Source organism: Eschrichtius robustus, chromosome 8, assembly GCF_028021215.1.
Source record: "Eschrichtius robustus isolate mEscRob2 chromosome 8, mEscRob2.pri, whole genome shotgun sequence".
Classification (NCBI taxonomy): domain Eukaryota; kingdom Metazoa; phylum Chordata; class Mammalia; order Artiodactyla; family Eschrichtiidae; genus Eschrichtius; species Eschrichtius robustus.
In genome coordinates, this window is record NC_090831.1 from 115,269,415 (window position 1) to 115,297,120 (window position 27,706).

General features: G+C 43.5%; 1 protein-coding gene across 1 annotated transcript in view; it reads right to left on the reverse strand.

Moving 5' to 3' along the window:
- The window catches only part of KIAA1549 (KIAA1549 ortholog), a 154,012-nt gene that overhangs the window by 27,226 nt on the left and 99,080 nt on the right, over positions 1 to 27,706 (reverse strand). The window contains exons 13-16 of the mRNA XM_068549539.1: positions 17,045 to 17,247; positions 14,158 to 14,381; positions 12,995 to 13,148; positions 7,234 to 7,551 (exon numbers count right to left, since the gene is read on the reverse strand). Coding sequence (XP_068405640.1) covers positions 7,234 to 7,551; positions 12,995 to 13,148; positions 14,158 to 14,381; positions 17,045 to 17,247 — 899 coding nt within the window. The remainder of the gene's footprint in view (positions 1 to 7,233; positions 7,552 to 12,994; positions 13,149 to 14,157; positions 14,382 to 17,044; positions 17,248 to 27,706) is intronic.

A 27,706-nucleotide genomic window follows, 5' to 3' on the forward strand; every position in this document is an offset into this window, starting at 1 on the left:
TTTTGGAAGAACGCAACTAAGCGAAAAGGCTCCTGGAAGGCCTCCCTCTTCACTCCAAGTCCTCCTGTCACCCATAGGATGCATCTACTGTGCTAGCCTCTCAGCTTCCTGGTCTGCTCAACACCAATAAACGGCATTTTACTTGTCAGCCACCACCCTGACATCCTACTTTCAAGACCACGGGCAGGGAGATGATTAGGAAATCTTCCAATAATCTTGGTGAGAGATGATGATGGCTCCAACCAGTGTAATGCAGTGGGTAGATTTGAGAGGAAGATTCTACAAAGCTCCAGCATGTTTAATTGCCCACTACTTTCCCTTTCAGTGTATGGTCTATCATCACCTCAAATGCACCCTCTGATCTGCACATCTCTTCCCAGTTGTCCTTTCATCACATATGCCTGATAAACCCCCAGCTCCAGATCAATCCAACTGCCTGTTTTCTCCTTGTCTACACCTGGGTGTCTGAATGCTGAGAAACAAAACTACAGAACTTTAATTTGTGCCACTATAATTTCACGATCGACAGTCTGAACAGTGGCCTCAGTGCTAAGTGATTACTCCCACATCCCTAATCTGTTTTCTCTCATTCTCCACAAAGAGTATTTCAAGTTTCTACTCTCCCTCAACCCTCCTGCCTTGCCTTGCCACACTTGTCTCATTCTCAACAGATGACTCTGCTTTCTCTACTATGAGAATAGAAACCATGAGATGGGTGGTCCTGCAATGTACTGCCACCCAACTACAAACCTGATTGTACTTGCACCCAATTCTTTCTCCCTCCCATTAAACTGGAAGAAATACATCCCTTCATTTCTAAAGATAATTCCTCCACCGGTACTCTGGATCCCCTTTCCTGTATCAGCAAGCTCTCCTCCTACACTGGCTCAGTGCCATCAGCAATTAAACATGCTGAAGCCATGTTGATTCTTCCTCTCTTGCACTGTGACAAACCACTCTCCAGTGTAAAATGAGAGCAATCTTTCCAAAAGGCACACCTAATGATGTCTCTAAGCCTGCTCAAAACCCTTCAGTATCCAGGCACTACCCTCAGGATGAGGTCTAGGCTCCTAACCTCTCCGCTTCTTCCTTTCCCTCTCCTGCCTCACATCTCACCACTTTTACTTCCCACTTCCCATTAGTTCCCCAGAACTAATTTCAAGGGTTGACTGCATCCCTGCTATCAATTACTGAAAGAGGAGTGTTGAAATCTCTGACCAGAATTGTAGATTTGTTTATACGTGCATGCAGTTCTGTCAGTTTTTGCTTCATGTATTTTGAAGCTCTATCACTAGGCACATAAACATTTAAGATTTTTATGACTTCTTTTTTGTTTTGTTTTGTTTAAAAAGATCCATTTATTCTAAAATTCTTTTTATTTATACTTTTTTAAAAACATCTTTATTGGAGTATAATTGCTTTACAATGTTGTGTTAGTTTCTGCTGTATAACAAAGTGAATCAGCTATATGTATACGTATATCCCCATATCCCCTCCCTCTTGCGTCTCCCTCCCACCCTCCCTATCCCACCCCTCTAGGTGGTCACAAAACACGGAGCTGTTCTCCCTATGCTATGCGGCTGCTTCCCACTAGCTATCTCTTTTACATTTGGTAGTGTATATATGTCAATGTTACTCTCTCACTTCGTCCCAGCTTACCCTTCCCCCTCCCCATGTCCTCAGGTCCATTCTCTATGTCTGCATCTTTATTCCTGTCCTGCCCCTAGGTTCATCACAACCTTTGTTTTTTTTTTTTTTGATTCTATATATATATGTGTTAGCATACAGTATTTGGTTTTCTCTTTCTGAGTTACTTCACTCGTATGACAGACTCTAGGTCCATCTACCTCACTACAAATAACTCAATTTTGTTTCTTTTTATGGCTGAGTAATATTCCATTGTATATATGTGCCACATCTTCTTTAACCATTCATCTGTCGATGGACACTTAGGTTGCTTCCATGTCCTGGCTATTGTAAATAGTGCTGCAATGAACATTGTGGTACATGTCTCTTTTTGAATTATGGTTTTCTCAGGGTATATGCCCAGTAGTGGGATTGCTGGGTCATACGGTAGTTCAAGTTTTAGTTTTTTAAGGACCCTCCGTACTGGTCTCCATAGTGGCTGTATCAATTTACATTCCCACCAACAGTGCAAGAAGGTTCCCTTTTCTCCACACCCTCTCCAGCATTTACTGTTTGTAGATTTTTTGATGATGGCCATTCTGACTGGTGTGAGGTGATACCTCATTGTAGTTTTGATTTGCATTTCTCTAATAATTAGTGATGTTGAGCATCCTTTCATGTGTTTGCTGGCAATCTGTATATCTTCTTTGGAGAAATGTCTATTTAGGTCTTCCACCCATTTTTGGATTGGGTTGTTTGTTTTTTTGATACTGAGCTGCATGAGCTGCTTGTATATTTTGGAGATTAATCCTTTGTCAGTTGCAAATATTTTCTCCCATTCTGAGGGTTGTCTTTTCGAAGATTTTTATGATTTCTTGATGAACTGGCCACTTTATTATTATGAAATAATCCTCTTTATCCTTGGTAATATTCTTTACTATGAGAACTATTTTGGCTAATATTAGTATAGCCACTCCAGGTTTTGTGATTAGCGTTAGCAATGGTATATCCTTCTTCATACTTTTAACCTACTTGTACCTTCATATTTAATGTGGGTGTCTTGTAAGCAGCGGATAAGTGGATCTTGCTTTTTATCCAATCTGACAATCTCTGCCCTTTAATAGGGATATTAAACTGTTCACATTTAATATGATTACCGACAGGTCTGGATTTAAATCTACCATCTTGGTAGCTGCTCTCTATTTGTCCCATCTGTTCCTTGTTCCCCTTTTCCTCTTTTTCCACCTTCTTTTGGACTACCTTTTTATTATTTCATTTTTACTCCTTTGCTGGCTTATTAGCTACAATTATTATTATTTTTTTAGTGGTTGCTTTAGGGTATATGTTATATATTTTTCACTTATCACAGTCTACCTTCAAGTGCTATTATTCCACTTTGTGCATGGTATAAGAAACATTAAAACAGTCCCCTTCTACTTCTCCCCATTTGGTCTGGGTGCTATAGTTTTCATACATTTTACTTCTACCCCACAATACTTTGCTTTAAACAGTCAATTACCTTTTTAAAAGATTTAAATAATGAAGAAAAAAGTTTCCTATAATTACCCACATATTTACATTTCTAGTGCTTTTCATTCATTTATGAAGGTCCAGATCTTTATCTGGTATCATTTTACTTCTGCCTAAAGGACTTTCTGTAACATTTCTTATAAAGCAGGTCTGCCAGGGATGCATCCTTTCAGCTTTTGTGTGTCTGAAAAAGTTTTTATTTCACCTTAGTTTTTGAAAGAGGTTTTCACTGGATATAGAATTCTAGGTTGACAGTTTTTTCTTTCAGTTCTTTAAATATTTGTTCCACTGTTTTCTGGACAATGAGAATTCTGCTGTCATCCTTACTTTTGTTCCACTGTATGTTATATCTGCCCTTTTTCTCTGGATAATATAAAGATCTTTATCACTTATTTTAAGCAATTTCATCATATTTTTGGTATAGTTTTCCTCATATTTCTTGTGCATATGGTTCATCAAACTTTGTGGATCTGCAGATTTACAGTTTCAATCAAATTCAGAAAAAATTATTCCTCTATTTTTTTCTGACACCCTCTCTGCTCCTTCAAGAACTCCAATTACATGTATATTAGTCTACTTAAAGTTGCCCCACAGCTCACTAATGAGCTATTCATCTTTTAGTCTAATATTTACTCTCTTTGTTTCATGTTGGATAGTTTTTATTACTATGCATTCAAGCTTACTAATCTTTTCTTCTGCAAATCTAATCTACCATTTATCCCATCCAGTACATATTTTTCATCTCAGACATTATAGTTTTCATTTCAAAATTTGATTTGTATCCTTTAATATTTTCAATGCTTCTAATTAATATGTTCACTCTTTCCTCTAGTTTCTTGAACATACAGAACTCCATTATAATTCTCTTAATATCTTTGTCTACTAATGGTCCCATCTATGCCATTTTCTTGCTTCTCTGCTTGTCTGGTTAGTTTGATTGGATGCCAGACTTTGATTATTAAGTTGACCTTGTTGGATACTGTATATTTTTGGTTTTCTTTATAAATGTTCTTGAGCTTTGTTCAGGTTCAGGTCTTACTTTTTTCTGTGTTAGGTAGAATGAGAGCAGCTCTGAGTACTCTAATCGAAGCTCCATGAATTATGAGGTCTTTCACACTGGTACAAAAGAAACTGTATTAGTCATCTCAGGCTGCCATAACAAAATATCACAGATTGGGTGGCTTAAACAACAGAAATTTACTTTTTCACAGTTTTGGAGGCTGGAAAATCCACAATCAAGTTTCCAGCAGGGTTCAGTTGTTGGTGAGAGTTCTCTTCATGGTTTGTGGACAGCTGCCTTCTTGTGTCCTCACATGGTGGAGAGAGAACTCTGGCGTCTCTTGCTCTTCTAAGGGCATCAGTTCTATCAGATCAGGGTTCCAACCTTATGACCTCATTTAACCTTAATTTCCTCCTTCAGGACTCTATCTCCAATATATTCGCATGGGGGTTTAGGTTTCAACATACAAATTTGGGGGGAATACAATTCAGTCCACAGCAGGAACATATTCCCACGTTTATGTGAGCTCTGAGGATTGTTCCCACTAATCTTCTGGGGTAGTTCTGTACTTAAAACTGGTCAGTACTCAAATGAAGATTCCATGCAGCTCTCTGGAATTATCTCTCTGTGCATCTCTCTGCTTTCCTGCACTGTTCATTGTGAACTCTAGCTGCCTTTCACTCCCCAGACTCTCAACTCTGTTTTCTCAACTCAGGGAGACCACTGAGCTCTGCCTGGGGTCTTCCGCCCTGCACCATAGCTAGAAACTCTCTCAAGACTAGAAACTCTCTCAAGACAGTTGGGGTGACTGTAGGGTTCTACTCATCTCTAACGTCCAATGTTGTGAAAACCCATATATTTTGTTCAGTTATTTTAGCTGTTTCTGGAGAGAAGGTAAATCTAGATCCTTTCCTCCATCTTGTCCAGAAGAGGGAGTTTGTACCAGACACTTTCACTTCTGTGTCTCTGATAGCTTCCCCACTACCTGAAATACTCTTCTTTAATTGATAACCACTAATTACCCTCAGACTTCCACTTAGATTTCATTTTGCCTATAAAATCCTTCCCAAGCACTTTCGGTCAAGTACTCCCCCCACATACTTTCCTCTTGCCATGACACCTGCCACACTGTGCTGTACTAAGTCACTGCTTCAATTGTCCACATACCCGCACTGGGATGTAGGAGCTGGAGTTGTGCATCATGCACCTCTGTATCCCGAGCACCCAGAACATGGCAGGTGCTCCATAAATATATTTGAATGAATAAACAAATGAGAGAAGCTTAAACAGATAGCAGCTACAGTCAAATTCATATTATCACCGAGTTTTGTCCTGTATCATCCATTTCCTTAAAGATTATAAACTACCAGTCACAATTATATACCAACTGTAATTATGAAGTAGTTTAATATTTATTGTTGAAACAATCTATATTTTTATGTTTAAAACAACAATGACTAGATTGAATATTTTTCCCCCTGCATGGTAGCCTTTATCTATACCTCAGGCCCACCATGCCTTGAAGGAAACAATCTATTGCGAAGAGCATACTTTCAAAATTCATACCAATTTCAGAGATGAAAATTCTTTTAACATATGTTTATTATCACCCAATTTAACCTTAATATGGTTAACAAAATTAGAGGAACCGGGCTTCCCTGGTGGTGCAGTGGTTGAGAATCTGCCTGCCAATGCAGGGGACACGGGTTCGAGCCCTGGTCTGGGAAGATCCCACATGCCGCGGAGCGACTAGGCCCGTGAGCCACAATTGCTGAGCCTGCACGTCTGGAGCCTGTGCTCCGCAACAAGAGAGGCTGCGATAGTGAGAGGCCCGCGAACCGCGATGAAGAGTGGCCCCCACTTGCCGCAACTAGAGAAAGCCCTCGCACAGAAACGAAGACCCAACACAGCCATGAATAAATAAATAAATAAATAAAATTTAAAAAAAAAAAAAAGCACAGATTCTATTTCAGAAAACTAGAAGAAAACAAAAACTATGAACACACACACACAAAAAAAATTAGAGGAACCCTGTATAAACACTCCTTGAAGAAGAAATTTAAATTGTAACCTATTAACATCTTTCCAGAGTCAAATGTTTCAGTCTCATCGTTTAATCTGAAATTAGCAAAAAATAATATTTAATGCTACATCCTTGAGTTCTACTTCTTCTCCGTGACTTGAGAAGGTACATTTGAAAGGTCTGACTGAATACGAAAAAAATAAAGGATCACAAAGACAGATGAAACACTGAAATGTCAACTCCCAAGGTGGAAATGTGGTATTTGAAAATGACTGTGCTTGGCTACTTGTGGACTAGCTGCCTACACTCCCAGACCCTCGCCTCACCTCTTCAGTCCCAGGTGGGCTACACAAGGAAGCTTAATGATTCTAGTACCTTCTTTTTTTTTTTTTTTTTTTTTTTAAAGGAACCATTTTGAGACATGTCAGAGCACACGGTTCTTTTTTTTTTTTTTTTTTTTTAATTTTATTTATTTATGGCTGTGTTGGGTCTTCGTTTCTGTGCGAGGGCTTTCTCTAGTTGTGGCAAGCGGGCGCCACTCTTCATCGCGGTGCGCGGGCCTCTCACTATCGCGGCCTCTCTTGTTGCGGAGCACAGGCTCCAGACGCGCAGGCTCAGTAATTGTGGCTCACGGGCCCAGTTGCTCCGCGGCATGTGGGATCCTCCCAGACCAGCGCTCGAACCCGTGTCCCCTGCACTGGCAGGCAGATTCTCAACCACTGCGCCACCAGGGAAGCCCCGATTCTAGTACCTTCTTAACTGTACCTCTTATGGAGACATCAATGAGAATATATTTTGACACATACTCCACCTATATTTCATGACAATGAAGGGAACTCAGGAAGATACCTCCACAAAACACCTGAGTTGCACAAAAGAATGCTTTCAACACTGAGAATTAACCTAGAAGATAATAAAAACTAAGACTCATCATCCAAGCTTTAATTCCAATCAAATCCAACAAGAGTATTGCAGGGATCCTGAAAACGAGGCAGTCAGGCAACAAATCTCCGACATCTTGCCCATAAGAGAATTCTAGAAGGTCCACACTTACACTGCATGGGTTGTTGGCCGTCTGGGCTGGGCTGTAGAAGGACCCCCACTGGGTGCCTCGTCTCTCTTCCCGGGAAGGGGTGCTGTTCACAGGCAGGCCGGCTGGGACCCCAGGGCCTGCAGCCGCAGTGTTAGGGGGCTGGCTGCTGGGGGCCACGAGGGCAAAAGCATCATCCAGGAGGGAGTGCATGGTCTGCCGCGCCTCCTCGATGGACGGCTGGGGCGGGACGTACTGGGAGGCCGGGAAGGGCAGGCCTGGATACCTCCCCAGCTCAGCTGAAGACGGCGTCTGCACATCTGCTGGGAGGTCGGGATCAGACTACAGCGGGGGAAACAGCAAAGTGAAGAATCAGACACGAGCTTCTGTGGAGACCTAAAAACAAAACTCTAGGACTAAAAAAGAATTTAACAATTTTCACTGACATTGAGGAATGGGTTTACCGTAAGAATTTTTCAAATCACAGCTGAGGGATGTGCATTACCTTTCATGGGGGCAAAAAGTTTGAATCAGAAGAAAGAAAAAAGTAAAAATATTCAACAGTCATTTGTCCAGCAAAACTCAATCAACTCCCTGAAATGTATCTCAGTACCTGGAAGTGCACATTTTTTCCTGAAAGCCCCTAGCAACCAAAAACGATGTGTCAGAGTCTATTATATACTAAAAGACCTAGTTGACTTTCCCGAAATACAGAAACCCAAAACTAAAGCAGTCTATTGACTATTAATAATAGGAAGAATAGCCCTATACACCCACAAAAGAGTTCAAAGGCACCACGATATTACAACTATGTGTGTATAAACCATTTTAATACCTATTACGACAACTCTTTACAAACAGTAAATAGTGTCAATTATTTGTTCAGAAACTACTTCTTTTAAATGGTGGTATCCCTGGATAACATGAGTCAACAAGAAAAGTTTAAATTATATTCTATACCCACTGTCTAAGAGGCAGGGACATAAGTAACAATTAAGATTTTTTAAAAATCTTATTTCCTGATACTACCTTCTGAGCCAAATGTTGGCATAATATACACTCGGTAAACTGTAAGAGACAAAACAAGGAACCAATGGAAAAAGAGGGCTTTCTGGTCTCAGTGGCCCCAGAAGCCCAAACATCACAATGACTACAACTGACACACTGAAAAGAGAAGAGGTTCTGCTCAAGGGGCTGGTGACCCCATGCCCTCCATGAAGAAGGGTGGGTGCCTTTTTCTGGAATGCTCTGCTTGCCCTACTCGTCCACGGTTTAGGTTTGCTCATTGGATCACTCTACATGAGGGCCAAAGGAAGGCATTCCCATATCTGTTTGGATCAGTGAGTCTCTTACAAAGAAAATCTCTATTGCAGAGACACATCCTTCCTCTTAGCCAACTGTCTAAAATGCTTCCTAATGACTATGGTCTGTCCAGCAATGATCCGTTATTATTCACACCAGCGTCAAACACTTAACAGCAGCAGCTGCTTAACTCCAAACAGAGAGAAAACCAGATAACGGACTGGCAAACCCACCAACAGCTCACAGACCTGTTCTGCTTAGCCCGCACCAGTCTTTAAAAAACAGATGGCCAATATTTTAAAAATCTGAAAATTTCCTACTAAAACTCAGAGTTCCAGATTCTCTTGGCAGACCTGGAAGCCCTGGCATCACTGGGCCCTCACCCTCTACAGAAACAAGTGCCATTAGGTAGAGACTGCCCCCCCCGAGACGGGCAGGTGCTCTGCCCTTCACAACAGCGAGTGGATGGTCTCACTCCAAGGTACAATACACACTTAGTCCTGTGAGGCTGTTTCTCCGAAACACAATATCCCAGTAAAGTTCTACTAAATGACTTCGTCATCAAGGTAAGGATTTGGGGCCGCAAAGGTCTCTGGTTTATGACGTAGCATTGGAAAGACTCTGTGTTCCTCTCCTTACAAGGTGCAAAAAGAGGCCCACACGCATGCCCTTCTTCCTTTCTTGGTTTTCTCGAGGAGCAGACGGGGAAGAATGTAGTCAGTACAGAGCCCCCAACCTAACACTTCATGGAGAAGAGGAGAAGCATGTCTGTTAAAACATCCTACTGGTAAGTAAGAGCGTCTCTCCAAAGCCAGAAGCGATGTTCCCGCCGGTGGTTCCAGTAGCTGACTGGGTAACCGCACTGCAAGGAAGAGAGCGGTGTGGCCGCAGCCTAAACTGAGATTCCAAGGTGGGGGACAAACCCTACATACACTTGAAGAGAGTCCCTAAGAGCTATAGCCACTGCCAGTCTCACCCTCAGTAGTCATAACTTTAAAGAAGGTTTAACTTTTACAGCAAGAGAGACATGTTGTGAAGGTGTGAAGTGAGGTCCCCTTGGAGCCTCACTGATCCCATGAATCCTGCCAAGAAGGCAAAGAACTACAGAGCCGTGATGTCAGAGTTTCCCGTTCTCTGGTCTTCTTGCTGCCTCCGCACTTCGCAGGCTAGACTGTTAGCAACCTGCAGGCCAAGAAGAGGTCTTGTTCATTTTCCTATGTCCCAACACCCAGCACAGTGTTTCACATGTAGATGGTACTTAATAAGAAATGAATAACTGTGATCTTCAGAAGCTGAGATTTACCCAGGATCCCTGAGTTGGAATTTGAATTGCATTCTCTTGAATCCGAGTTTGATGACTTTGTTTTAATTTATTTTATTTATTTATTTTTGGCTGCGTCGGGTCTTCGTTGTTGCGCACGGGCTTTCTCTAGTTGCGGCGAGTGGGGGCTACTCTTCCTTGTGGTGCGCGGGCTTCTCGTTGCGGTGGCTTCTCTCGTTGCAGAGCACGGGCTCTAGGCGCGCAGGCTTCAGTAGCTGTGGCTCGCGGGCTCTAGAGCGCAGGCTCAGAAGTTGTGGCGCACGGGCTTAGCTGCTCCATGGCACGTGGCATCTTCCCGGACCAGGGCTCGAACCCGTGTCCCCTGCGTTGGCAGGCAGATTCTTAGCCACTGTGCCACCAGGGAAGCCCCCAAGTTTGATGACTTTGATATTCAACTTGTTTCCTTTGCACAGATACATGTTCCCCTATCACTCCTCAGAAATACAGGAGAACTTTTTTACCTTTAGTCATCAGAGATGATGTATTCTGGTGCCTCTTCGCAACCCTTTGTATTATAAGAGAGTGATCACGCACCATGGCTGGCCCAGGACAAGCTCAGTTCATGCTTGTTGTCCTAGGATAATTAACAGCATCTCCTTTCACCCTCACAAGTGTCTGGCTTGGATAATAAATTATATCGGCATTGACAAACTTCCATAAAGGGCCAGAGAGTAAATAGTTTAGGCTTTGTGAGCCATACAGCTACTCAACTCTGCCACTGTAGCAAGAGCAGCCACAGATAACACAAAAATGATGGGTGTGGCTGTGTTCCAATAAAACTTTATTTACAAAAGCAGACAGCAGGCCGGATTTGCCTGAGGGTCAATGTCTGCTGAGGCTTGAATTACAACAGTAGCCCTAGTTACAAGAAATCCAGAAATAGAATTCTTTCACCTCAGGAGAACAGAGCTCTCAAGAAGAAGATATTTTGAGGCGAAAGCATAAAATTCAAGATAGTTCAAAAACGTGTATGTCTAGTATAACCTTCAAGATGAAATACTACCTAAGAAAAGGTGAGTTCCCGAAAAAGCATTATCTGTGAAGGTATATGTTTCATCAGACTCACAGACTTAGAAAACAAATTTATGGTTAGCACAGGGGAAAGGTGGGGGGAGGGATAAATTAGGAGGTTGGGATTAACATATACAACAAGGACCTATTGTACAGCACAGGGAACTCTACTCCATCTTCTGTAATAACCTATATGGGGAAAAATATCTGAAAAAGAATAGATATATGTATATGTATAACTGAATCAGTTTGCTGTACACCTGAAACTAACACAATATTGTAAATCAACTATACTAAACAAAAATCATACAATATAAGCATTAAAAAAAAGAAAATATATGTTTCAGAATTTTTAGGGAGAGAAAGTAAAAAGTCCATCTGAGGAAGAATTTCCTGTTAGGGAATCTTTGAAAAATGGAGCCACGTGGGATGAAGCAGCTGATTGAGGCAGTGTTCTCCAGGGAAGGGCTTCTTTCCACCAGCTGAGGGAAGAACCTCTGTGCTTTCTGCTAAGAAAAAAAGCAAGGAGAAAAAGGACAGTCTGGGCCACCAAGAAAGAGGCCTGATTTATGGTCATTGAGAGGGCAAGGGGAGAACAGGTTATTCCCTCACAAAGCTCAGTGGCACTGGACAATGGAACTCAGGGCTACTGACAAAAGAACGTGCGGGACTGCAAAGGCTCTCCTACAGACTTGTCTCAGAGAAGGAGCCCTGGGGCTCTGGAAGCCAAGAGGGAAGAAGAAATGCTCCCCCTTCTTCTGCTCATTGGTTTCACACAACAGGATCTCTGAGATCCCAGATGAGACAAAAACGAAAGCTCCAGGGGACCATCCTGGGGAGCCAAGGGAACAGCCCTCCCCAGATCAAGCCAACCACCACAGACGCCCAAACACCTGTCCAAAAACACGGCAGCGGCTCAGGAGCGCCATCTACTGTGAGAACTGCCTGAGGTTCCCCCACCTGAGGAATTCATTCACAGCCTTCAGAAAGGATTCCTTCATTCTGTTGGGGAGCAAAGCAGCCTAATTTGTAGACCTTCCAACCCGCGGGAATCACACCAATCCTCATGAGCCAGTTACGAAGGGATGGTCAGTCTCAGGACACCAGAAACACAGTAAGTTCCAAAGGAAAAGCCTGGTTCTTTCAGATGATCATGACTCAATTATATTTAGCCCCAATGTCACTATGGTATTTGGCACATATGTGTAATCATGTTTAGTGTCTCTCCGTGTTAGTTATTTGTGTAATTTGAGAGATAAAATATAAAACTCAAAGAAGAAATCACTGGTTACATAAGCTCTAACTGAAGTGATCAAGTACATCACAAACTCCTTCTCCAAGGATGTGTTTTTCCTAATTTCTCTCTAAGAAGGATGGGTCTGTAACTCTGCCTCCGGAAGGAGAAAGGTGGTCTTGTGCAACGAGAAAGGGCTTCACCCTGGCACAGGGCTACAGACGTGCACTGTGTGTCCCGGTGCTGCCAGACACACTGGGAACGTGGGGCTCCTGCTCTGTCTTGGGGTGTCTTTGTGTCTGTATTTCTCACGGCCCCTTGGGGAGGCAGGCCCTTTCTTCCCTGCTCAGTGAGGTCTGTATGTGTCTTAATGCTGTCAACGTCTGCTTTAACACTACAAGCAACTCTGTGCCCCTTTCCTTTAGAAAAAATTGTTTAACTCCCTATTTCTTAATTTCCATTAAACTCTTTCTTCCATTAAAACTAGATATATATATTAGCAAATGTAATATCCTCTTAGCACTCCAAGAACAGAAGATGAGACAAAACCCTAAATGTCCCTCCTACCACCATGAAACCCAAACAACTCTCTGATGAAGGGAAGAAAAAAGAAACTTTCTGGACGCTTCTCTCTGTTTTCCAATTGACCTCAAGAAGTTGCCATTCTGAAGCCTGAGAGGACAGGGTTTGCTTATAGGAAGCAAAAACACTGAGTGTGTTTCCAGAGGGCTCCCCCAGCAGCCCCTTGGTCTCTATGACTCAAGTCTCTCTTCAGAGGAACTGCCCACCCCTTCCCCACCCTCCATGCCTCACAACCTAGCTGGCCCTGGCGCATCACCTGCTGGGCATCACCACCACCCAGGGCAGCAGCCACCTCTCCCTAAGAGCGACCAGAAGCCAGGCTCGACGTTACGCACCGGGCAACCAATATAGGCAGAGTTGTGGACACCAGGGGGCCGTTTGTAAGTGCCGTCGCTGTCTGTGGTGATAAGTCTGTCCTTCTCAGCATCTCCGGGGCAGCCATTGACCTGATGTTTCCGGCGTGGTTTAGGAGAACGTTTTATCCTGGAGCTGCCGGGAGAAAAGAGAGGTTATCTGCATAGGGAATAACCTTCCGGCCATGGGCTCATCAACTAAACGCCAAGTATTGTCTGAGCACCTAGGACCCGCTAGCCACTGTAGTAAACACCCCACAGGATATAAACAATGTAACAATGTGTAAGACACAGTCTCTGCTCCAGGAAAGTTCACGGTCCACCTGGGCAGACTGTACTAAACACATGGAACAACGGAGAATAATATCATCGCTGGCTACCTGTGGCCTGATCTAGGTCTTGAGGAATGAGTAGGATCTGCGGACGGGGAGGGAAGTGGGGAGAGTGTGAGGTGCAGGCAGGACCATGTGGAGAGCCAGAAACAGGAATGCAGATGAATGTTTAGGGGGCAATGAGGCCACCGCGGAGGGGGCGGCAGTTCCTCTGTGCTGCTGGGCGGTGGGGAGCAGCTGGGTGAAAGGCGGTGCCCCGCTAGGTACAGGAGCCCCGGGTCCACCCGGCAGGCAGCCCAAGCCAGCATAGGTGTGAGCAGAGCAAGACACAAACGAGAGCTGATCTCACAGAAAATGCCTCTGCGTTAGGGGGCAAGGGCCTGGGAGACCAAGAGACCGAGACTCTGAGGGCGGCTGTGCGATAAGAAACGAGAGATTCAAAAAAAAAAAAAAAAAAAGAAAAGAAATGAGAGATTCGCCCGGCTGAACTGGAGACCAGGCACAGGAGGTGGAGATGCTGGGGGTGAGAGCTGAAGAAGAGAGGCAGGGGGAGGGAGCCATGCAGCAGCCTCTGAGAAGGCAGGCGCCACCTTCTCAGAAGTCTGAATTCCAGGAGACACGAAACCCAGGGAAGTGCTCCGGGGCCACCGGGGCGGAATGAACGCAGCCTTCACCACAGGTGACCTCCAGGCGGGATGGCGGCCTCCCAGCCTACACAGCCTGGAGTCCCTTCCAGGGACTTCTCCCCGCCCCCTCCACGGCGGAGCCCTTGTACCCCTGCAGCAGGGGCCCCCGGCCCGGCTCGGGGCCCACCTCTTCCTGGGCTCTATGAACACGGAGGGCACGCTGGCCGTGGGGTCCAGGATCTTGTCGATCTGCATCTGCGCCCTGCGGTACACGCGGTGCCGCTCCCGCGTGTCTCCCGACGACAGCTCGTCCAGCACCGGGAACTCGTAGTGCCCGCGGCGCTTGGCGCGGAGCCGGATCTTGTTCCGATGGTGCTCGATCTCCGACTTGTGCCGCAGCGCTGTCTGGATCTGGGAAACGAGACAGACGGAACGTTCTGACGGTCTCTGGGACCACGCAGAGAAAGCAGCTGGGAGGCCTTCCTGCGACTCTCCTCCCCCCGCCCCCGGCTGCCCTAGGCTCCCACGAGGCCCCGAAGGGGTGACAGGGACAGGCACACCCACACGGGGCGCGGGGAACCTCCATCATCCAGAGCTGTATCCCCACACTCCACGTGGTGGGTGTGACGGCGGAAGCCGTGGCATCGGCCCCCACACAGGGCAAAAGAACTCAAACCCGGGAAACAGGCCAGGGGCAACTCTGAAGATACTGAGGAACAGTGACAACTATATTTCATACTCCCCGAGAAAAGAGTAAATATTTTCCACACCCAATTAATATCCCTACTTTAGAGATGTTAAAATTAAGACAGAGTGAAAGAAGGTATTTGCATTATACAATGAAATACCCATTTACTAATGATGTTTAGTGTCACCAAAACAAGCCCCCTGCCATGAGACACCCCTCCTCAAAGAGGAAAATCGACACGTGTGGAAACACAGCCTCGCTGGCTACATGGGGCCTGACCTAGGTCTCCAAGAGCTGGCTGGTTCTGAAGCAGGGGAGGGAGGGAAGTGGGCAGAGGGTGTGCAGGGCAGGCACCAAGGTGCTGAGGGCCAGAAGCAGGAATGCAGATGCAGGTCTCGGGGGACGAGGCCACAGCTCCGGGAGCGGCAGGTCGGCTGAGCTGTCGGGAAGAGCAGACGGGGAATGCTTTCCTTCATGGAGGCGCAACCCCTCGTTTTCCAAGCCCTTACCCCTGCGCTTCAGAGGACTTAACAGCAAGCGAGATGGGAGACAGAGGGAAAAAAGGGAAACCAAACTAGGAATCCGACTGGGAGAAGAGAGCAGGACCAACGTCTAAGACAAGGCGGAAGGCTCCTGGCCACGCCACAGCGGACGAGAAGCCACGTACTCCTTGAGACTGCTTGAGAGGGAGGGTCAGGTGGAGGAGATTCTTGACAACTTCCCAGCAGGAGAATTCAGCAAGCCCCTCTTACTCTATCAGGATCTAATTGTTCTTTAAAATACATGAGGTCCCCACAGGAGGACCAAGACATGCTAGGAATCTGCACCAGAAGCTCCTAATAAGAAAACATTTCCACTGAGATGTATGGAACCTATAGGTAGGTGCACCAGTACTGATAATGCCTCTTGTTCTTAACTTGGGTTTTCACTTTATGCTTTATAATCAATATATATGTTTCCTATACCATATGTATGCATCAAATACATTTTAAAGATAGTAAAAGAAAAAAGGGGCGATGAGTGCTATCCAGTTGTGAGGCCTGGTGAGCTCATTCTCTTCTTTTTTTGGCCACACGGAGAACCCCCTCCAGGGTGCTTACTCACGGCCGCGTGAGGCACATGCAACGCAGGACTGACGGGGAGAGGTCTAGGCTAGGACCGGGGTCATGCAGCGCCAGGGTTCCCGAGCATCCGTGAGAAGGGACAGCACGTGTCCCCTTGAACCCATGACGCACGTTCTTCTGGTCACATCCTTGGCAAGGAGCCAATGAGGTGTGGAGAGGAGAGTGTGTAAGAACTCTTGCTAAGACTTCTGTAAGATGATCCACTTTAAGGATTCAATTGGATCCATTATTACTTCACCTGGCAGAACTCACAAGAGCAGCAGGTATTTCTTAGAGGCAAGAAACTGACAGTCATGATGCTACCATGTGTGCAACCCTGAACAGCATTCATTCCACTCATGGTCCAGCCCAGGTCAAACTCCTCAAGTTCAAGTTAACAGTGACCTGACCTGGCCTTCTGGTTCCCCAAATCTTAGGGGAGGAAAGCAGATCTAACTCACTGTTCCAGGAGTCACTGGAAATACAGTTTCTTCCCAAGACTTACCTAGATGTTTGGGGCCAGAGCAGATCTATCAGGGATCACAGAGTCTACCATGTGGTCCCAAGATTACCCCACATTCAACGATTCACTAGGAGAACTCTCCGGACTCAGAATGTTAAGTCCAATTTATTACAGCAAAAGGATACAAAGCAAAATCAGCATAGAGGAATGGCACATAGGGTGAAGTCTGGAGGAAACCAGGCACAGCTTCCAAGAGTCCTTTCCCAGAAAAGTCACGCAGGATGTGAATTCCTCCAGCAACGAGTTGTGACAACACATGTGAAACGTCTACCAGGGAAGCTCATTAGAGACTCAATGCCCAGGACATTTACTAGAGGCCGGTCACACAGGCACCCTCTGCCTAGCAGGTACCAAAATTCCAGACTCCCAGAAGAAAGAGTTGTTCAGCATAAATCATGTTGCTTGTACAAACAGTTTAGGCACAGCGAGCCACTCCATTCTGGGAATGGTGGGAATCTTTCCAAGATCCAAATCCCCAAACCCCAGCCATGGGCTAAGGCAGACTTTCTAAGGATAGCTGCCCCTGGTCTTTAATCTGCACATCCACCAGCGTGCCTACTAGTGTCCTTCAATGGTATCTGATCTAAAAACACTGAGTACCAGATTTAATATTAAGAACATCTGTGAGCAGCTCACATCTTTAGCTCATATTTTTGACACTAACTTTCATTTTTAAGCAGTGACCAAATCAGGATCTAAGGTGTTTTGTTTTTTTTTTTTTTTTTTTTTTACTAATGTACTTTTTCATAAAACCAAATACCTCTTTGTTAATTTTGTTGGTTTCTGCCACTCGGTCGGCCAGTATGGGGTGCGGAACTGGAGGTGCTGGGATGGGCTGCATGGCGATCAGCTGAATCTTATTGGGGACCCGCCGACTGGCCTCCGAGGAGCGGGAGATCCTGTCCACGTGTTCGAAGATGGAGGCTGACGAATGCTGCTCGTTCCCCGAGCTGGGTGCTGCCCCTGGAACAGAAAGAAAAGCAAAGTTAAGAAATAAAAGTCATTGTAAAGAAAGAGCAAATCATCATAATTATGGATTTCTTAAAGAACTGTCAGAGGGGCCCCTGACCAAAAACATCCCCAACTCCATGGCAGAGTACTTGAAATGTCACTATTCGAGCTTAAATTGTCTGGGTTAAGTAGTGTCTCCTTCAGCCTTATTACAAATTACAAATATCCGTAGGCAAGATATGAAAACCACTATGACATTTTGTGCCCCAAAGGGTCCTGTTTTGTCTAAAGGTGTTTCAAAGTCTTCAGTAAGACAGGGTAAAGGACAGGAGAAGCCTGACGTGGGTAGGCCAGTAGCAATTTACAGAACTTGGAGGACAACACTTATGGCAGCTCTGAATGCCCATGCTCATTTGAAGTGATATAAATTTAGTTGCAAGGCAATTACACTGTTGAGATAACAAAAGACCAGGGGATTGTGGACCTGCCGGCAAGTACCAGTGAATGATTAAGGCTTCTGGCTTTTCAGTTCTGATGAAGAAAGAAAATGAAGAGTCAGGAGAAGAAAAAGCTGCTGCCTGCACGGAATTAGTTCCCACTTTAAAAACAGATGAAGAGAACACTGAAAAATGGTTAAAAGGGTAAATTGCACAGTATGTATATTTTACCACAATGAATTATTTTAAGTAACCAGAAATGCAAAGAAGAAAAATATTTAAATGTATAGAAAAAAAGATAGAAAAACACTTTAACAGAGACTGGATCTTGATATAATGAGTAATGTTCTCCAATTTCTTGTATTTTCTGTAACGTGGATTTTTCTCTAGTCAGTATTACTTTTATAATAGAAATAATCCTAATAAACTTTAATTTTAAAAAGGCAAAGAGGGTCTCCCCTGGTGGTGCAGTGGTTGGGATTCTGCCTGCCAATGCAGTGGACACGGGTTTGAGCCCTAGTCAGGGAAGATCCCACATGCCACAGAGCAACTAGGCCCGTGCACCACAACTACTGAGCCCGCGTGCCACAACTACTGAGCCCACGTGCCACAACTACTGAAGCCCACACGCCTAGAGCCCATGCTCCGCAACAAAAGAAGCCACCGCAATGAGAAGCCCACAAACCGCAACGAAGAGTAGCCCCCACTCACCGCAACTAAAGAAAGCCTGCATGCAGCAACAAAGACCTAATGCAGCCAAAAATAACTTAAAAAGAAAAAAAAATTTTTTTAAGGCAAAGAAAGAGATGAAGAGGGGCTGAATGGATAGAAAGAACTCTCCAGTTAGACACACTAAGATCCCTGATGCCCTCCCTCTAAGCCACAGGTCACCTCTGGACGCTCTGGACACTGCTTGAAAATAAATGGCCAACAAGCCAAGAGAAGGAGTGAAGGCATGCCGAAACTGTTTTTAAACAAAAGCCTAAGTTTCGAAACCTCGAGCATAAGTGAAAAATATACAGGTTTCCCCTCAGTGTAAAAAAAGTGTTGAGCAAGAGGGCGGACAGCAGAAGCAAGAAGAACTACAATCCTGCAGCCTGTGGAACAAAAACCACATTCACAGAAAGATAGACAAGATGAAAAGGCAGAGAGCTATGTACCAGATGAAGGAATAAGATAAAACCCCAGAAAAAGAACTAAAAGAAGTGGAGATAGGCAACCTTCCAGAAAAAGAATTCAGAATAATGATAGTGAAGATGATCCAGGACCTCGGAAAAAGAATGGAGGCAAAGATTGAGAAGATGCAAGAAATGATTAACAAAGACCTAGAAGAATTAAAGAACAAACAAACAGAGATGACCAATACAATAACTGAAATGAAAACTACACTAGAAGGAATCAATAGCAGAATAACTGAGGCAGAAGAACAGATAAGTGACCTGGAAGACAGAATGGTGGAATTCACAGCTGCAGAACAGAATACAGAAAAAAGAATGAAAAGAAACAAAGACAGCCTAAGAGACCTCTGGGACAACATTAAATGCAACAACATTTGCATTATAGGGGTCCCAGAAGGAGAAGAGAGAAAGAAAGGATCAGAGAAAATATGTGAAGAGATGAGTCGAAAACTCCCCTAACATGGGAAAGAAAATAGCCACCCAAGTCCAGGAAGCGCAGAGAGTCCCATACAGGATACACCCAAGGAGAAACATGCCGGGACACATAGTAATCAAAGTGGCAAAAATTAAAGACAAAGAAAAATTATTAAAAGCAGCAGGGAAGAACGACAAATAACATACAAGGGAACTCCCATAAGGTTAACAGCTGATTTCTCAGCAGAAACTCTACAAGCCAGAAGGGAGTGGCATGATATACTTAAAGTGATGAAAGGGAAGAACTTACAACCAAGATTACTCTACCCGGCAAGGATCACATTCAGATTCGATGGAGATATCAAAAGCTTTACAGACAAGCAAAAGCTAAGAGAATTTAGCACCACCACACCAGCTCTATAACAAATGCTAAAGGAACTTCTCTAAGTGGGAAACACAAGAGAAGGAAAGGAACTACAAAAACAAACCCATAACAATTAAGAAAATGGTAATAGGAACATACATATCGATAATTACCTTAAACTTGAATGGATTAAATGCTCCAACCAAAAGACACAGGCTTGCTCAATGGATACAAAAACAAGACCCATCTATATGCCGTCTACAAGAGACCCACTTCAGACCTAGGGACACATACAGACTGAAAGTGAGGGGATGGAAAAAGATATTCCATGCAAATGGAAATCAAAAGAAAGCTGGAGTAGCAATACTTATATCAGATAAAGTGGACTTTAAAATAAAGAATGTTACAAGAGACAAGGAAGGACACTACATAATGATCAAGGGATCAATCCAAGAAGAAGATATAACAATTATAAATATATATGCACCCAACATAGGAGCACCTCAATACATAAAGCAAATGCTAACAGCTATAAAAGAGGAAATCGACAGTAACACGATAATACTGGTGGACTTTAACACCTCCCTTACACCAATGGACAGATCATCCAAAATGAAAATAAATAAGGAAACAGAAGTTTTAAATGACACAATAGACCAGATAGATTTAATTGATATTTATAGGACATTCCATCCAAAAACAGCAGATTACACTTCATTCTCAAGTGCACATGGAACATTCTCCAGGATAGATCACATCTTAGGTCACAAATAAAGCCTCAGTAAATTTAAGAAAATTGAAATCATATCAAGCATCTTTTCTGACCACAACACTATGAGATTAGAAATGAATTACAAGGAAAAAAACGTAAAAAACACAAACACATGGAGGCTATACGTTACTAAATAACCAACAGATCACTGAAGAAATCAAAGAGGAAATCAAAAAATACCTAGAGACAAATGACAATGAAAACACGACGATCCAAAACCTATGGGATGCAGCAACAGCAGTTCTAAGAGGGAAGTTTATAGCTATACAAGCCTACCTAAAGAAACAAGAAAAATCTCAAACAATCTAACCTTACACCTAAAGGAACTAGAGAGAGAAGAACAAACAAAACTCAAAGTTAGCAGAAGGAAAGAAATCATAAAGATCAGAGCAGAAATAAATGAAATAGAAACAAAGAAAACAATAGCAAAGATCAATAAAACTAAAAGCTGTTTCTTTGAGAAGATAAACAAAATTGATAAACCATTAGCCAGACTCATCAAGAAAAAGAGGGAGAGGAGGTGGGAGAAGATGGCGGAAGAGTAAGATGCAGAGATCACCTTCCTTCCCACAGATACAGTAGAAATACATCTACACGTGGAACTGCTCCTACAGAACACCCACTGAACGCTGGCAGAAAATGTCAGACCTCCCAAAAGGCAAGAAACTCCCCCCGTACTTGGGTAGGGCAAAAGAAAAAAGAAATAACAGAGACAAAAGAATAGGGACGGCACCTGCACCAGTGGGAGGGAGCTGTGAAGGAGGAAAGATTTCCACGCACTAGGAAGCCGCTTCGCGGGCAGAAACTGCGGGTGGCAGAGGGGGGAAGCTTCGGAGCCACGGAGGAGAGCGCAGACACAGGGGTGCGGAGGGCAAAGCGGAGAGATTCCCGCACGGAGGCTCGGCGCCGAGCAGCACTCACCAGCCCGAGAGGCTCGTCTGCTCCCCCGCCGGGGTGGGCGGGGCTGGGAGCTGAGGCTCGGGCTTCGGTCAGACCGCAGGGAGAGGACTGGGGTTGGCGGTGTGAACACAGCCTGAAGGGGTTAGCGCACCACAGCTGGCTTGGAGGGAGACCGGGAAAAAGTCTGCAGCTGCCGAAGAGGCAAGAGACTTTTTCTTCCCTCTTTGTTTCCTGGTGCGCGAGGAGAGGGGATTCAGAGCGCCGCCTAAACGAACTCCAGAGACGGGCGCGAGCCGCGGCTATCAGCTCGGACCCCAGAGACGGGCATGAGACGCTGGGGCTGCTGCTGCCGCCTCCAAAAATCCTGTGTGCGAGCACAGGTCACTCTCCACACCGCCCCTCCCGGGAGCCTGTGCAGCCCGCCACTGCCAGGGTCCCGTGATCCAGGGACAACTTCCCCGGGAGAACGCACTGCGCGCCTCAGGCTGTTGCAACATCACGCCGGCCTCTGACGCCGCAGGCTCGTCCCGCCTCCTCTATACCCCTCCCTCCCCGCGGCCTGGATGAGCCAGAGCCCCCGAAGCAGCTGCTCCTTTAACCCCGTCCTGTCTGGGTGGGGAACAGACACCCTCAGGCGACCTACATGCAGAGGCGGGTCCAAATCCAAAGCTGAACCCCGGGAGCTGTGCGAACAGAGAAGAGAAGGGGAAATCTCTCCCAGTAGCATCAGAAGCAGTGGATTAAAACTCCACAAACAACTTGATGTGCCTGCATCTGTTGAATACCTGAATAGACAACGAATCATCCCAAATTCAGGAGGTGGACTTTGGGAGCAGGATATATTAATTTTTCCCCTTTTCCTTTTTTTGTGAGTGTATATGTATATGCTTCTGGGTGAGATTTTGTCTGTATAGCTTTGCTTTACAATAGCTTTATTTTACTTCACTATATTATAGCCTCTTTCTTTCTTTCTTTCTATTTTTTCTCCCTTTTACTCTGAGCCATGTGCACGAAAGGCTCTTGGTGCTCCAGCCAGGCATCAGGGCCGTACCTCTGAGGTGGGAGAGCCAACTTCAGGACACTGGTCCACAAGAGACCTCCCAGCTCCACGTAATACCAAACGGCAAAAATCTCTCAGAGATCTCCATCTCAACATCAAGACCCAGCATCACTCAATGATCAGCAAGCTACAGTGGCTGAACACCCTATGCCAACAACTAGCAAGACAGGAACACAGCCCCATCCATTAGCAGAGAGGCTGCCTAAAATCATAATAAGGCCACAGACACCCCAAAATACACCACCAGACGTGGACGTGCCCACCAGAAAGACAAGATCCAGCCTCATCCACCAGAACTCAGGCACTAGTTCCCTCCACCAGGAAGCCTACACAACCCACTGAACCAACCTTAGCCACTGGGGACAGATACCAAAAACAACGGGAACTACAAACCTGCAGCCTGTGAAAAGGAGACCCCAAACACAGTAAGATAAGCAAAATGAGACGACAGAAAAACACACAGCAGATGAAGGAACAGGGTCAAAACACACCAGACCTAACAAATGAAGAGGAAATAGGTAGTCTACCTGAAAAAGAATTCAGAATAATGATAGTAAGGATGATCCAAAATCTTGGAAACAGAATAGACAAAATGCAAGAAACATTTAACAAGGACGTAGAAGAACTAAAGAGGAACCAAGCAATGATGAAAAACACAATAAATGAAATTAAAAATACTCTAGATGGGATCAATAGCAGAATAACTGAGGCAGAAGAAAGGATAAGTGACCTGGAAGATAAAATGGTGGAAATAACTACTGCAGAGCAGGATAAAGAAAAAAGAATGAAAAGAACTGAGGACAGTCTCAGAGACCTCTGGGACAACATTAAACGCACCAACATTCGAATTATAGGGGTCCCAGAAGAAGAAGAGAAAAAGAAAGGGACTGAGAAAATATTTGAAGAGATTATAGTTGAAAACTTCCCTAATATGGGAAAGGAAATAGTTAATCAAGTCCTGGAAGCACAGAGAGTCCCATACAGGATAAACCCAAGGAGAAACACACCAAGACACATATTAATCAAACTGTCAAAAATTAAATATAAGGAAAACATATTAAAAGCAGCAAGGGAAAAACAACAAATAACACACAAGGGAATCCCCATAAGGTTAACATCTGATCTTTCGGCAGAAACTCTGCAAGCCAGAAGGGAGTGGCAGGATATACTTAAAGTGATCAAGGAGAAAAACCTACAACCAAGATTACTCTACCCAGCAAGGATCTCATTCAGATGTGATGGAGAAATTAAAACCTTTACAGACAAGCAAAAGCTGAGAGAGTTCAGCACCACCAAACCAGCTTTACAACAAACGCTAAAGGAACTTCTCTAGGCAAGAAACACAAGAGAAGGAAAACACCTACAATAACAAACCCAAAACATTTAAGAAAATGGGAATAGGAACATACATATCGATAATTACCTTGAATGTAAATGGATTAAATGCTCCCACCAAAAGACACAGGCTGGCTGAATGGATACAGAAACAAGACCCATATATATGCTGTCTACAAAAGACCCACTTCAGACCTAGAGACACATACAGACTGAAAGTGAGGGGATGGAAAAAGATATTCCATGCAAATGGAAATCAAAAGAAAGCAGGAGTAGCAATTCTCATATCAGACAAAATAGACTTTAAAATAAAGACTATTACAAGAGATAAAGAAGGACACTATATAATGATCAAGGGATCGATCCAAGAGGAAGGTATAACAATTGTAAATATTTATGCACCCAACATAGGAGCACCTCAATACATAAGGCAAATACTAACAGCCATAAAAGGGGAAATCGACAGCAACACAATCAAAGTAGGGGACTTTAACACCCCACTGTCACCAATGGACAGATCATCCAAAATGAAAATAAATAAGGAAACACAAGCTTTAAATGATACATTAAACAAGATGGACTTAATTGATATTTATAGGACATTCCACCCAAAAACAACAGAATACACATTTTTCTCAAGTGCTCATGGAACATTCTCCAGGATAGATCATATCTTGGGTCACAAATCAAGCCTTGGTAAATTTAAGAAAATTGAAATCGTATCAAGTATCTTTTCTGACCACAACGCTATGAGAATAGATATCAATTACAGGAAAAGATCTGTAAAAAATACAAACACATGGAGGCTACACAATACACTACTTAATAACGAAGTGATCACTGAAGAAATCAAAGGGGAAATCAAAAAATACCTAGAAACAAATGACAATGGAGATACGACGACCCAAAACCTATGGGACGCAGCAAAAGCAGTGCTAAGAGGGAAGTTTATAGCAATACAAGCCTACCTCAAGAAACAGGAAACATCTCGAATAAACAACCTAACCTTGCACCTAAAGCAATTAGAGAAAGAAGAACAAAAAACCCCCAAAGCCAGCAGAAGGAAAGAAATCATAAAGATTAGGTCAGAAATAAATGAAAAAGAAATGAAGGAAACAATAGCAAAAATCAATGAAACTAAAAGCTGGTTCTTTGAGAAGATAAACAAAATTGATAAACCATTAGCCAGACTCATCAAGAGAAAAAGGGAGAAGACTCAAATCAATAGAATTAGAAATGAAAAAGGAGAAGTAACCACTGACACTGCAGAAATACAAACGATCATGAGAGATTACTACAAGCAACTCTATGCCAATAAAATGGACAACCTGGAAGAAATGGACAGATTCTCAGAAATGCACAAACTGCCGAGACTGAACCAGGAAGAAATAGAAAATATGAACAGACCAATCACAAGCACTGAAATTGAAACTGTGATTAAAAACCTTCCAACAAACAAAAGCCCAGGACCAGATGGCTTCACAGGCAAATTCTATCAAACATTTAGAGAAGAGCTAACGCCTACCCTTCTCAAACTCTTCCAAAATATTGCAGAGGGAGGAACACTCCCAAACTCATTCTACGAGGCCACCATCACCCTGATACCAAAACCAGACAAAGATGTCACAAAGAAAGAAAACTACAGGCCAATATCACTGATGAACATAGATGCAAAAATCCTCAACAAAATACTAGCAAACAGAATCCAACAGCACATTAAAAGGATCATACACCATGATCAAGTGGGGTTTATCCCAGGAATGCAAGGATTCTTCAACATACGCAAATCAATCAATGTGATACACCATATTAACAAACTGAAGGAGAAAAACCATATGATCATCTCAATAGATGCAGAAAAAGCTTTTGACAAAATTCAACACCCATTTATGATAAAAGCCCTGCAGAAAGTAGGCATAGAGGGAACTTTCCTCAACATAATAAAGGCCATATATGACAAACCCACAGCCAACATTGTCCTCAACGGTGAAAAACTGAAACCATTTCCACTAAGATCAGGAACAAGACAAGGTTGCCCACTCTCACCACTATTATTCAACATAGTTTCGGAAGTGTTAGCCACAGCAATCAGAGAAGACAAAGAAATAAAAGGAATCCAAATCGGAAAAGAAGAAGTAAAGCTGTCACTATTTGCAGATGACATGATACTATACATAGAGAATCCTAAACATGCTACCAGAAAACTCCTAGAGCTAATCAATGAATTTGGTAAAGTAGCAGGATACAAAATTAATGCACAGAAATGTCTTGCATTTCTACACACTAATGGTGAAAAATCTGAAAGTGAAATTAAGAAAACACTCCCGTTTACCATTGCAACAGAAAGAATAAAATATCTAGGAATAAACCTACCTAAGGAGACAAAAGACCTGTATGCAGAAAATTATAAGACACTGATGAAAGAAATTAAAGATGATACAAATAGATGGAGAGATATACCATGTTCCTGGATTGGAAGAATCAACATTGTGAAAATGACTCTACTACCCAAAGCAATCTACAGATTCAATGCAATCCCTATCAAACTACCACTGGCATTTTTCACAGAACTAGAACAAAAAATTTCACAATTTGTATGGAAACACAAAAGACCTCGAATAGCCAAAGCAATCTTGAGAACGAAAAATGGAGCTGGGGGAATCAGGCTCCCTGACTTCAGACTATATTACAAAGCTTCAGTAATCAAGACAGTTTGGTACTGGCACAAAAACAGAAATATAGATCAATGGAACAGGATAGAAAGCCCAGAGATAAACCCACACACATATGGTCACCTTATCTTTGATAAAGGAGGCAAGCATATACAGTGGAGAAAAGACAGCCTCTTCAATCAGTGGTGCTGGGAAAATTGGACAGGTACATGTAAAAGTATGAAATTAGAACACTCCCTGACACCATGCACAAAAATAAACTCAAAATGGATTAAAGACCTAAGTGTAAGGGTGGACACTATCAAACTCTTAGAGGAAAACATAGGCAGAACACTCTATGACATACATCACAGCAAGATTCTTTTTGACCCAGCTCCCAGAGAAATGGAAATAAGAACACAAATAAACAAATGGGACCTAATGAAACTTAAAAGCTATTGCACAGCAAAGGAAACCATAAACAAGACCAAAAGACAACCCTCAGAATGGGAGAAAATATTTGCAAATGAAGCAACTGACAAAGGATTAATCTCCAAGATTTACAAGCAGCTCATGCAGCTCAATAACAAAAAAACGAACAACCCAATCCAAAAATGGGCAGAAGACCTAAATAGACATTTCTCCAAAGAAGATATACAGATGGCCTACAGACACATGAAAGAATGCTCAACATCATTAATCATTAGAGAAATGCAAATCAAAACTACAATGAGATATCATCTCACACCGGTCAGAATGGCCATCATCAAAAAATCTAGAAACAATAAATGCTGGAGAGGGTGTGGAGGAAAGGGAACACTCTTGCACTGTTGGTGGGAATGTAAATTGATACAGCCACTATGGAGAACAGTATGGAGGTTCCTGAAAAAACTACAAATAGAACTACCATACGACCCAGCAATCCCACTACTGGGCATATACCCTGAGAAAACCATAGGTCAAAAAGAGTCATGTACCAAAATGTTCATTGCAGCTCTATTTACAGTAGCCAGGACATGGAAGCAACCTAAATGTCCATCGACAGATGAATGGATAAAGAAGATGTGGCACATATATACAATGGAATATTAGTCAGCCATAAAAAGAAATGAAATGGAGGTATTTGTAATGAGGTGGATGGAGTTAGAGTCTGTCATACAGAGTGAAGTAAGTCAGAAAGAGAAAAACAAATACAGTATGCTAACACATATATACGGAATCTAAGGAAAAAAAAAAAAAAAGGCCATGAAGAACCTAGTGGCAAGACGGGACTAAAGACACAGACCTACCAGAGAATGGACTTGAGGATATGGGGAGGGGGTGGGGTGAGATGTGACAGGGTGAGAGAGTGTCATGGACA